Raw genomic sequence first — 11,954 nt, 5'->3', positions numbered from 1 at the left:
CTCTACTGCAGGTCTTTGGTGCAACAGTCCCCAGATACCTCTGGGTCTCCTTCTCCACAGCCTTGCTTTGTCCTGGGTTTCCAAACTCTGACCAAGAACATGACAAAGCCAAACTCCATTCTTTCCCAGGCTGGCAGTGCAATTTCTACCAGCTGTATCAGCCCAGCATATGAACCAAGGATCCTTTTCTTCATGTCCACATGTGCTCACACTCCTACAGTCAGTTTTGGAAACAGTTCTCCTCCCCTGACAGCTCCGGCATAGGTTCCAGATAGAATTAGATGAAGAGTAGAAAGAAAATTTGTATTAGATTTGGCTCACGCTTTTATGCTTTTAACACATTTTGGGTCTTTTTTATTATTATGCATATTCTCTCATTTTGCACTCTCCACCTCATTTTCACCAGCTAATAAAGGTTAATAAACTCACTCCAAATTATGCGGATGCTTTGAGTCCAAATTGAACTCTGCATCAGTGATTAGCCCACAACAGGCAAGCTACATGTCTGCTGCCATATTGTCATTGAATTACCCTGTGCTGGAATTGGATGCCACTGTTTGTCACTGTGGGAATGAAGCGTTAATTTAATGCCATCTGCATTTATTAGAGAGCAAGCCTATTGTACAGGCTGCCAAGGGAAACTGACAGTCCTCTACAATAATGAGTGCAGGAGGAAAAAATCCATTTCTCATCAGGAATGACTCTTCCCACCTCTCTTGTGCTGCTCAAGTGTCTGTGGATCAATGGAGATAAGTCAGCTGGAAAAGAGAGAAAAATACAAAAATATCTCAAGCTTCACCTACGAGAGGATTTGATAATGATTCACCCACTGCACAGGTCTGACTTTCTGCCATTAATTCATACCATTCATTTTGCAGTTCAGATAAAGAAACCAAATTTTGCGACATTTCCAAGTATCTTCCTGCAAAAAAAAAAATGGTTTAAACAAGGAGTGGAAAATGCCTAGCATAATATTCTGTTCCTTATTCTGAAACATAACGTGCGTCTTTTCCCAGCGTTTTAACGCCAGGATTCAATCCTGGGCAGCTCAGGGGGAAGGAGCAGCACGGCCGCGGGTCCCGGCAGGACAAGACGGACCCAGGGTGGGCAGCGATGCCGGGAGCCCCGGGCCGTGAGCGCGGCCGGTCCCAGCGGTGCCGGACACCGGGAACCGAGGGCGCTCCCGGGAATGCGCAGGGGGAGCCCCGGACCGTGAGCGCGGCCGGTCCCAGCGGTGCCGGACACCGGGAACCGAGGGCGCTCCCGGGAATGCGCGGGGGGAGCCCCGGGCCGTGAGCGGGGCCGGTCCCAGCGGTGCCGGACACCGGGAACCGAGGGCGCTCCCGGGAATGCGCGGGGGGAGCCCCGGGCCGTGAGCGGGGCCGGTCCCAGCGGTGCCGGACACCGGGAACCGAGGGCGCTCCCGGGAATGCACGGGGAGCCCGAGCGCCCCCTGGCGCTGAGCGGGCACCGCGCCGGGGCCACATCCCGAGCCGATCCGGGCCCGGCTGACCCGGGGGTCCGGACTGAGGGCAGAGCAGGGGCCCGGGCCGAGGGAGGGAGCAATGGATCCTTGGATCGCTGACCTGGCGGTGCCCGGCGCACGAGATTCCGCTGTCCCTGTGTTCGCTCATGGCCGGGAGGTCTCGGGCAGATTCCTGCACGGGCCAGGTTAGTGCCGGCGGTCCCTCACTAGCTCGGCACCGCTGGAACTTCAGCCCCGGGTGGACAATTCTGGGTTTAGTGCCCCGAGCAGTAGGATAACAAGAGGAGCTTACACTTCATCATCATCTTGCAGGAACATCAACAAAACAGTCCTTTGCTAGGCAGGGAGGATGACAGCCTGCCAGTGGAGGAACTCATCATTTGGCCTGAAGACAGGCAGAACCTCAGACCTAGAAAGTGTGACAGACCAAACTCAAAACCTTTATTGCTCCACCATAACCTGGCCTGCATTCCTTCCTCTCCTGCGGCTCAGCTCCTCTTCTGTTGTGTAACCCTGAGCACACGGCCTCGTGTGCGAGAGGAAAGCAGACCCGGAGGATCAGCAACACCAGCACCTTTCAGGAAAAGCAGGCAGCTCGTCCCTTCCCCCACCAGGGATATGTCACTCACACCCGCGGTGGGCAAAGGGGAGCTCGGCAGTCTTGAAGGGGAAGGGCGGCAGGGGCTGAGCCGGGTGGTGACAGGACCAGGACTCTCTTACCGCGTGTGAGCAGCAGGAGCTGCGCTGCCTCTGCAAGCCAGCCCACCAGCAAGTGTGAGAGGATACCCTCTCCTCCAGGAGCAGCAGGAAAGAAGCTCACCCTTCTGCCACGCCCCGCACACCAGCCCCAGGCACTACGGTGACCAGGCTGCTACAGGCACAAAAAGGCTCGCAGTGAGCAGCGGCTGAAAGGAGCCTTCCCGTGGCAGCAAAGCTCCGTCCTAGTTTCTGCTGAAGGGTATTTCCTGCAGTAAAAGCACTCAAAGAATCATTTACACCCTCTCAGAGAAGATCACAACAAAACACCCTCCAAATACTCTCTTGTTTATCGGACGATGAGTGATCACTTAAAACATCTGTCCAGGCAGCACAACACGCCCCTGGCCGATGGAACTGGGCCTGTTGATCAAGACGGTAAGCAAACAGGATAACGCCCGACATTTACACTTTGCTTTTAATGCTGCTCGGACAAAAGCAAAATCAAGAATCCACTGAAAGACCAAGTGGCTTCACAGGTATCTTCTCTGTTATAAGCTGTGAAGCCCACTTGTCTTCAACCGTAGGAGACAATTTAGCTGACTTATAGGACAGGGGTTTTCAGGCATTTGCTTCTCATAACAGGAGCTGTGGAAATAGCTCTCTAACACACACCCGGGGGCACCTCCGAGTAATTTCCACGCCCAGTTTTGTGGATTCAGGAACGCGGAGAATGTGGGTTATGCTGCCCTCCTTGCCCAACACTTCCCTCGGTACCGGAGGTGGAGACAGTCGATGGATTTAGCTCTGTCCCACAACACCGCTGTGCCCACACCATGCAGAGCACGGCCTGCAGGACATCCCAGGGCGCGGATATGCCACACCGTGCTATGCAACGCCTCAGCTTACCCTTTATAATCATTAGCCTCTTACTTTCCTTTTCAAATGCAAATAGGCTAAGCAGGCTCTTTTCTTTTGTACTGTATTTTCCTTCTTCAACTCTTCTGCCAATCACCCTGGACAGCGCAGCTGACTGACCGGTACCCTCTGCCCCTTCAGCTTTGGCAGTGAAACACTGCAAGGACTCAGCGGCCAAAACTGCCCTGCCCGCATTGCCCCCGCAAGGGCTGGGTAAAGATAAAACCATGAACAGCCCCGTGCAGAGTTCAGGAAGACTCAGGAGCTCAAAACTCCTCAGGCAAAAACTGATGTACTCATCAGTCCACAGTGATCATCTTCCAGAGGTGTCTCCTTCGTCATTTAGTGAGGGTTTATTATTTCCTTAAAACGTACTTTAGTGGCAGTTCTGCACATAGCACATGTTAAATAGTGATTCATTTTGACACTTCCTAAACGGGTGTTACAAATCCTCGGTGCATTCAAGGGGGAAGGCACTAAGGCCAGCCACTGAATTCCTTACCAGTTTGACAGTGCAGGTAACCACAGCTTTTCCCTGGCAGAGATGCAGTAATATTTTTTGCTCATTTTCGAAAGTGATTTTGGACCATTCCATTGCTCATAAGAAACTTCAGAGTGAAAGATTTCCTTTCTGAGCATCCCTTAGTGGCTGTCTGCAATTAAAGAGGCCTGAGTTGATCATCTCCTAGCAGATAGATCTACTCAAAAGGGAGATCTGTGACTGAGCCACCTTCTGTTAACAGGGCACACTAGGAAATATTTTACAGTATAGATCAGCTCTCTGCTTAACAGTTTTACAGATGCAATTTCTGCCTCGTGAGATCTTTGCTTTTACAGTAACTGTACTGGCAGACTTAAATCATTACCTCACTTCTGCTTTTTCTATATATGTATATATTTGTAGTTCAAAACTATACATCTAGCTAAATCTTTTTCAGTGGAAATTATCCAGAAGTTGTTTGCAACCTTGCATAACCACACTGCTCCATAAAAAACATCAGTTCAATAGTACTAAGAAACAGCAGAATCAGCTATTACAGATACTGGTAAAGGAAAATGAGTCCCTGGAAAGGAAAAGAAGCCTACGAAAGTCTAGATGGCACAGAAATACTGGAAATGGATTAATCTGTCTCAACCAGAATGAGGGGTCACCAAATCAGCAGACACCAAGTTTAAGAAAAGAGAGGTTCACAAAGCAAGTGATAACTCATGGTAGTTCCTTTCCAACCAAGTTTACATGGATTCTGGAAACAACTGTCCAAGCACGTGGATAAAAAGAGCTTTGAGCACCACCATAGAGACAACTGCCACCACACTCAGGAGATCCCCAAGCACAACACAACACACCTGGGGAAAATTGTTTCATCACCACATTTGACCATATGTAGAGAAAATAAATGGAATAAATGCACAAGGAAGTTCAAAGACTTTTCTCCTCTTTATTTAAACACAAATACATTTACAGCATGCAGGTAAGTTAAAACTATATGGCGTCTTCCCCAAACCAATTGTTTTAATGCATCTTAAGTGTACTGAAGTTAAATCAGATTCCACAGGTAGACTTGTCCTCATGTCAAATTTAGAGTTACACACAGTAGTGAGTCAGCATTTAAGTTATGTAAATAATTTAGTTGTTCACCAGAAATAAATATTATTTCACCAAGTTCCTATCCTAAACCATCTTTTAAAAATATGATCTAGAGGAACAAAAAAATAAGAACCACTCAAAGACTGCAAGTCGAAATAGCAGTGTTGAACATTCCCTGTATAGACTGAATACTTTCATTTACAAAATACAGTAATTGTCCTGTCTGGCTGACCTAAGACAGCCAAACCAGAAAGCACAGAAAGTTGTGTGGTTTTATCCATTTTTTACATTTTAAGAGGCAGTTCTTGGTAAACTTCATAAAAGGTTTAAAATAAAAAAAAGTTTAAATATAAAAAGGTGATGTACACTGAGCTACACACTAGTTACTATTTAATCTAATTTTTTTAAACACAGCAATTTTCAGCACCAAAACCCATGACAATTACCTACAGGAATGAAACCCTCATTCACAGGCATGAGAAAAAAATCCTGCTTCATTTGAGTGTTTTGTTTTGTTTTTATGATTGCACATTGACAAATGAAGGCCTGAAAACCTGTAGTTAATATTGAGAAAGACAATGGACAGTGCTGATTCCATGATGAGAAATTTAATTCAAAATATTTTGTTGTTTCTTTATTTTTTTCCCCTCATGCTGCCTTCAACTGTGCTCTAAAACAACTGCAAGTTTGGAGTGTTTGGCGGCCTTAGTGGAAAAAAAAAAACTGTCTTAAAAGCTGAGAACTCCAAAATAGTGGGATTTCCAACTGATACACTCAACCTTTAAAAATCAAACTACTAAAAAAACAGACTACTGTAGATATAGAAAAAAAAAGTGGTTCAAGGTCTAAAATTTGACTATACTCCATCATAATATAAATATTTTGTCTATTTTAAAATATAAAAATTGAAAGTGATTTGCTGTCTGAACAGTCACAGAGTTTCTACTGTTTCCACAATAACTGAATACCCAGCAAAAAACTCAAGCCAGAACAAAGTTGTATCAACCAAGTCTGAAAAACTCATTGAATTCTTCCAGCAATACTAAGTGTCTTCTTTCTTAAAGACCTGGTAACTAGCTAATTTCTATACAGAAGAAGGCTGTCCTAAAAATTATAGTGGCTAAACCCTATGAATAAGTTAAGTAAATTATACTATAAAACTTTAAACCCCGGATTCAGCTCAGTGAGAGTACTGGAGCTCAAAACAAACAAACAAACAAAAAAAAAAAAAAATCAAACCCCCATGTTTTGTTTTGTTAGCCACTTTACAGGACTTTATTGCAAAGAGAAGAAAAATATTTAACAACTACTACTTTGGACATTTTGTATACCTACTTACAAATGAATTACAAATACAATTCAGGGTAGCACTTTATTTTATTGTTCTTTTAAACACATGCCTCTGGCATTTCTGGATACATCAGTTTTAAAAAGTTGTGTCCTTTATTTATGTATCTGAATTAATTGGCCTGTTGCTGAAAAAGGCTTTTTAAATTGAAAATTAAAATTTTAGTCAAAAATTCCAGTACTGTATGTAATGGAATATAAAGTTACAGTTTAGATTGCCCTCATTTCACTATTACAAAATAGTGAAAGTAAACCGTCACAGATACAGACAAATGGACAGACAGGCTCATCAGAATGAAGCAGAATGTTTTCACTCCACCAGACTGTACTGTGGGCAGAACCAGGAACGGGACAGATGGGATAATCCATTGCCAAAGTCTTTTTTGTAAACTCAGGTTTACTCTTATTTCTGTACAGTGTTTAATTCTAAGTCACCCGCTGGCCGGGCACTGGACGAGATAAGAGTTACACAGCCTTGTTCTCACCCAACTCTTTAGGTCGGTGGTGCCTCGAGGCAGCTGTGTCAGCACTTCAGGATCCTCACACTGTCCAAACACAGTTAGTTCCAATGCTCTATGCAGCATTCCAAAAGAACACTGTAATGCAGAGTGCTGCCCTAATTCAGTGGGACATGTAGTGTTATGTGAAGTGATAAAAATGAAAGTATACTTAAACACTGTTGCACATTCCCTAAGACAATAAGATGTACACAAATTAAACTAGAAAATTTGAACTAAGATTTTTCTCAACGTACATTCAGCTTGGCACAGTGCAGACTAAATTTAAGACATGAAAGACAAACTGTGTAATAAGCAGAGCTACACTTTAAGTAACATGTCATTTTTCAAGACGCCAAAATTGCACTCTAGTTGGTTTTTTTTGGGAATCAGTTAGCAGAATTTGTAGAAGGGGAAGAGCTGTACAGGCCAGGTATAATTTATACAATTTTCAAAAAATAATCCTACAGTCCCCAAAAGGAGAGATTATTGTCATGGAATGACTCCCTCTACACAATATCCAATCCTCCTCATGCTGCATTTACTTTTCAGCAACTGTAAATGAAAAAAAAAAAAAAAAAAGAATCACAGAGTTAAGACAAAAAAGCAAAGTTATTTACATTTACAGTAGACCATACCACTATTTACATGGCCTTTAAGAGCCCAGTTCTTAAACCACTCAGATAACTGCTAATAAAAAACCCACTTTAAAATAAGAAATCACACAACACACAAAGCATTTAAGCAATGCTGTCTGCTACCAACGATTTTACAGCACCACAAACTGGTAGGTATGCAACTTGGATTGCAAAAATGGAGTAAACATTACTGACAGAAACCACTTAGAGCCCAGCTCGATTTCCCACGACTGGTGCTGCTATTCCTGGCTAGTGGCAACTCCTTGGTCATTCAAGGCAAATGTTATTCAAGGCTGAAGTACCCATCAGTTCAACCTCTTATTTACTAAGAGAGATTCCTGAACAGAACCAGGTACCCTGACTATTACTATAGCCCTGTTTTCTCCAAACTGGAGAGAAAGCTTGGAAAGGTTAGTCAGCTAATGAAAAGAAACAAATAGAAACAAGACTGACATAAGCTGCTCTGGAGTCCTTCAGAAGAGGAGCACCTAGATTTCAAGCACCCCACCCCATTTTAGATGTATTTCAAACTGAAGATGCAGATAATTAACTAAGGGAATGTCTACAAGACATTTATAGACACATTTAAAAGTGAAGATGACAACAGAGTACAGCATTACTGTTAGGTGAGCAACAGATCAACTATAAAGCAGATATTAATTAATAAGAAAGATGGTTCTGTAAAGCAACTTAAACATTAAATACCATGCAACAAGTAATTACTTTGGAGATCAGAGATGTTTTAAAGTATACATTTTAAAGTGTTTTAAAGTATACATTTTACATGTTTTAAAGTGTACATTTAATTTCAATTACTGTAACTGCATTTTAGCTAGGCTAACATTTTAAGTTTACCGGATGAGGACATGAATTCTTTGGTAAAAAAATTCCAAATCACTGACACACAAAGCAGTGTGCAAACACAGTAAGAAAAGTAAATAAATAACATGCAAAAATATGGCAAATTTTATTTCATCATTGAATGTTTTCCTGAAGAAAACCGTATTTCAAAAGATATTAGCAAGCCAAAAGAACTTAAAATATCCAATCCTTTCTCAAACAGTGGCTACTGTCTTTGACTGGTAACCATCTCCAACCGATTGTTTCCGCATTTTGTTCTATTCCTGCAGAACACCACCAGAATTACCATTTTACAGCAAACACATTTAAGAAGAAAAGCAGCAGCATCTTTGGTCAGGTGTACATTATACCATTCCACTGGCTATAAAATTCTGCAAAAAGGAGGAGCTAATCTGACTATTCAAGTGACTTTATGCCACAGAATGAACTGTAATAAACCTAATACAAAGTAGTTTGATGACACATTTAAAAAAATGCTACAGGACCAACTTACACTTTGTCTTGCCGCCCACCTCCGCGCAGCACAACTGGCTGGCTGTTCTGAGTGAACGCACCTCCACCACGAATTGCACTTGGATGAGTTGGAGAAGCTGCTGGATGCTGGCCAGGGCGGATAGGCTTAGCTGCATGACAAGAAATGTGGCTTACAAAAATACACACAACAATACCTTGGATTATTCAAATTTACTGATATCATTAGCCAGATGTAATAGTCACAATTGAATGCACTTTGAATAAGAAAACAAGTTTAGAGGATAGCATTCTGAGAACATAACAGATTAGTGTCAACTACAACAAACCCTGGAGAATAGACAAGGTTTTGCTTTTATTGTTCCCTGTTAAAGCTTGCAAAGCTTCTGATAAGGATTAATTTCACAAGAATTATCTGTCTCACCTAATGTATTATCTTCTATGAATCCCTTTTTTTGGCAATAAGAACTCAAGTAAGACACAACACTAAGACAGCTTCCTGAGAGTTTTGTATCGGTAAGGAATCATACTTGCTGTCCTTCCCTTCTACTTATTGATTAAATCTACTTATTATTACATCTACTTATTGATAAGGTCACTAGTTACTCTCTCTGCAGGTGGTTCTGTGTACCAATACTCCACAGATAACACTGCTTCATCAACCTACCACCACATAAAAACAAAACTTGCCCTATAGTCAAGTATAAGTCCAGCAGTTTCAATAGGTTGTTCATAAGCTGCATACACTTAATAAACTCTATTTTCAATCAGTTTTGCACTTAGCTCTTAACAGAACACACATATAATGTATGTGTAGGACTTCACGAAGTTCTGTAATATTAAAGAGAAGCACTTAAAATTTCAGCAGGCAAAAAAGAACCTACAGGCGGCAGCTGCAGCAGAGAAACACTTCTCGATTACTGCCTTATAGGAAACTGATCTCCAGGAAGACATGACTAGTTCATTTAAACATTTAATCACAAGAGGCTGTGTACCTCAGGTGAGACACTAGAGAATTGTTTGGTACCTTGTGGACCACTTGAGAGAAAATTAAGACACAAAAGCAGCTGTCTGCAAGCTGCCACTTGATGTGACCAAAAAATTTTAATTATTTTGCAACAGCTATTTGCAGACCTGCAGAACATGAGCAAAATTTAACTGCAACACTCATTTTAGTCACATGAACATTTAAGAGAAGTATATTGATGAGTGACGCCCTTCAGTTCTACAGCTGTGGTATAATGTGCACAGTTAAGTTCTCCACAGGTCACACACCTTCATTCTCAGCACTCGACAGAGTAATGGCAGGTGGAAGAGCAAAGGAATTTGACTATTTGCCTCCACCTTCCCACTTGTTTTTCTGTTATTTTCCCCCTAGAGAGAGCTGGGGATACTGTATGTTTTGGAACAAAGAACTGAAAAGGTAATTAAGGATCTTTGGATATTGTGGGTTTCTGTCTGCTCCTCTGCCCCATAAGAACAGGTCAGTTTTGTTGTTATTGTTGTTGAAGGCAATGGCTTAATCTTTCTTGTTTCATTGAAATACCTATTTGGTCTTAGAAAGTGGAATGGAATTGGAATTATCTAAGAAATTAATACTCACATGCAGTGTACTGTTTCTTCTAGGAAATGTAACATATTCAGGATAGAAATCTAGGTTGTAAACCTTTTCCAAAGCCAAATAAAATAAATAAAAAGCCAAACAACCATTAAGTACCACCTCCACACACAGTCTGTTAACCAAAATATAACTCAAGTAGAAAATAGATCACACTGATATGTGCAGTTTCAATCAGGGATGAAAGACACACATATACACAAAAACAAAACAAAAAAAAATTAGGAGAGATGAAGCTTTGGGGGTAGGGGATTGTTTACTCACCAATTTGTGCTGAATGTCCTCTTCTGGCCATATTCTTGGATCTTACAGCTTCCTTTATACGATCTACTTCCTGCTGGTAGCGCTTGCGATCACGAGAAGCGTTCTCTTTGGCCTCCTTCAGCGCAGACTCCAGAGCTTTAACTCTTTCAGCTGTGGCTCTAAGTCGCTTCTCCAGTTTAGGAAGTTCGCAGCGCAGATCAGCATTATCACGTACCAGCTACAAAACCAGAAGTGATTATTTGCTTGGTATCTCCCTTCATAGGGAGAGCTAACCAAATACCCTCCTCACCCCTAAAGAGGAAAAGCAGTAGGCTTACTAGACTAACTTTGCTTAAGCTTTTAGTAAATCTCTGGAGGTCAGTGACACTGACTGCCATTTGCAAAATCAGTTACTGTGGAAGAACCTGCTACCCAACAGAGACACCTCTTCCATCTGAGACAGGCAAGCAGCCCTAGACTCACATATGCAGTCTAAACATGAACCCGGATCCCTTTCTGATTAAATGCAGCTATTTTATTATACACCCACATGTACTTAAAACAGCTAATTAATTTATGTTACAAAATAATAGACTAAGGTTTTCCTGTATCAAGAGACACACTTAAGATGTTGAGGTATTTACATATAAAAGTTATTTTATGACCAATAGACAGTTGCTTCTCTAATAACAGATCTGGAGTAGTAAATTTTGAAATGAAGTCTCACTGTACCTGCTTGTGAACCTTTGTAAGCTGCTCAAGATTATTCTCCAGGAAAGAAATCTTCTGTTTCTGAGCAGCACTGCCTCCTGTATCATCTGAGTCGATCTCAGCACTCTGCAGTAACAAAGGCAGGAGGAGGGAGACAGGAGGCTGAGTACAAATCTGAACTTGCATATTAAGATCAAGCCACAAAAATTAAACCAAATAAATATCAGCTCCTAACTTGATTATAAACTGAAATTCATGCACATTCTCAGAAACAACAAGTTTAACTACAGCACCACATTACCTTTTTCACTCTAGTAGCCAGATCTTGAACAAACAGCTTCCGAAGATTGTGAAGAGTCTGGAGTTCTTTTGCCTACAGTTAAGGACAAGAAATTAACAAAGCAAACCAAACAAACTCTGAAAAGAAAAAAAAAAGACAAATATTGACATTTGCTTTGGAATATATTCTGACTCTTACCACAGTCTCTTCCAAACCCTTTAAATCTTGCCTCGCCTGTTCCCGTCTGTCCTGCATAACCCTAAAAGAGAATAAATTGTTCCTGAAATATCCTAGAAAAATTAGAAATTTTCTTTTAGAGGACTAGAGTAATTAACACTCTATGGTACAAATGAAAAAAGTATTTTGGTTGAAGTCTTAAATTAAAGATGTAACCAACAGATGACACTCAGAAATCTGTATGGCATGGAGATGGTGGGACTGGGGGAGTTGCAAAAGGAAAAGAGGGATGTACTTTTAATATTGAATACAAACAAGTACATTCAGATACATAAATTATAAGAGTTTCTAGAATAGTAAAAGACAAAAATCTCAGAGTCCACTTTGGAGTGAATATTTGGGGAGATCTTATTCTACAAATGT

General features: G+C 41.7%; 1 protein-coding gene across 1 annotated transcript in view; it reads right to left on the bottom strand.

Moving 5' to 3' along the window:
* Positions 1-8,520: 8,520 nt before the first annotated feature.
* The window catches only part of KIF5B (kinesin family member 5B), a 30,193-nt gene continuing 26,759 nt past the window's right edge, over positions 8,521-11,954 (bottom strand). Inside the window, exons 21-25 of the mRNA XM_050970681.1 lie at positions 11,553-11,613; positions 11,376-11,447; positions 11,096-11,200; positions 10,385-10,601; positions 8,521-8,654 (exon numbers count right to left, since the gene is read on the bottom strand). Coding sequence (XP_050826638.1) covers positions 8,521-8,654; positions 10,385-10,601; positions 11,096-11,200; positions 11,376-11,447; positions 11,553-11,613 — 589 coding nt within the window. The remainder of the gene's footprint in view (positions 8,655-10,384; positions 10,602-11,095; positions 11,201-11,375; positions 11,448-11,552; positions 11,614-11,954) is intronic.

Source organism: Serinus canaria, chromosome 2 (genome assembly GCF_022539315.1).
Source record: "Serinus canaria isolate serCan28SL12 chromosome 2, serCan2020, whole genome shotgun sequence".
Taxonomy (NCBI): Eukaryota; Metazoa; Chordata; class Aves; order Passeriformes; family Fringillidae; genus Serinus; species Serinus canaria.
Note: the sequence above shows the minus strand (reverse complement) of the source record. Positions and strands in the feature narration are given on the sequence as shown.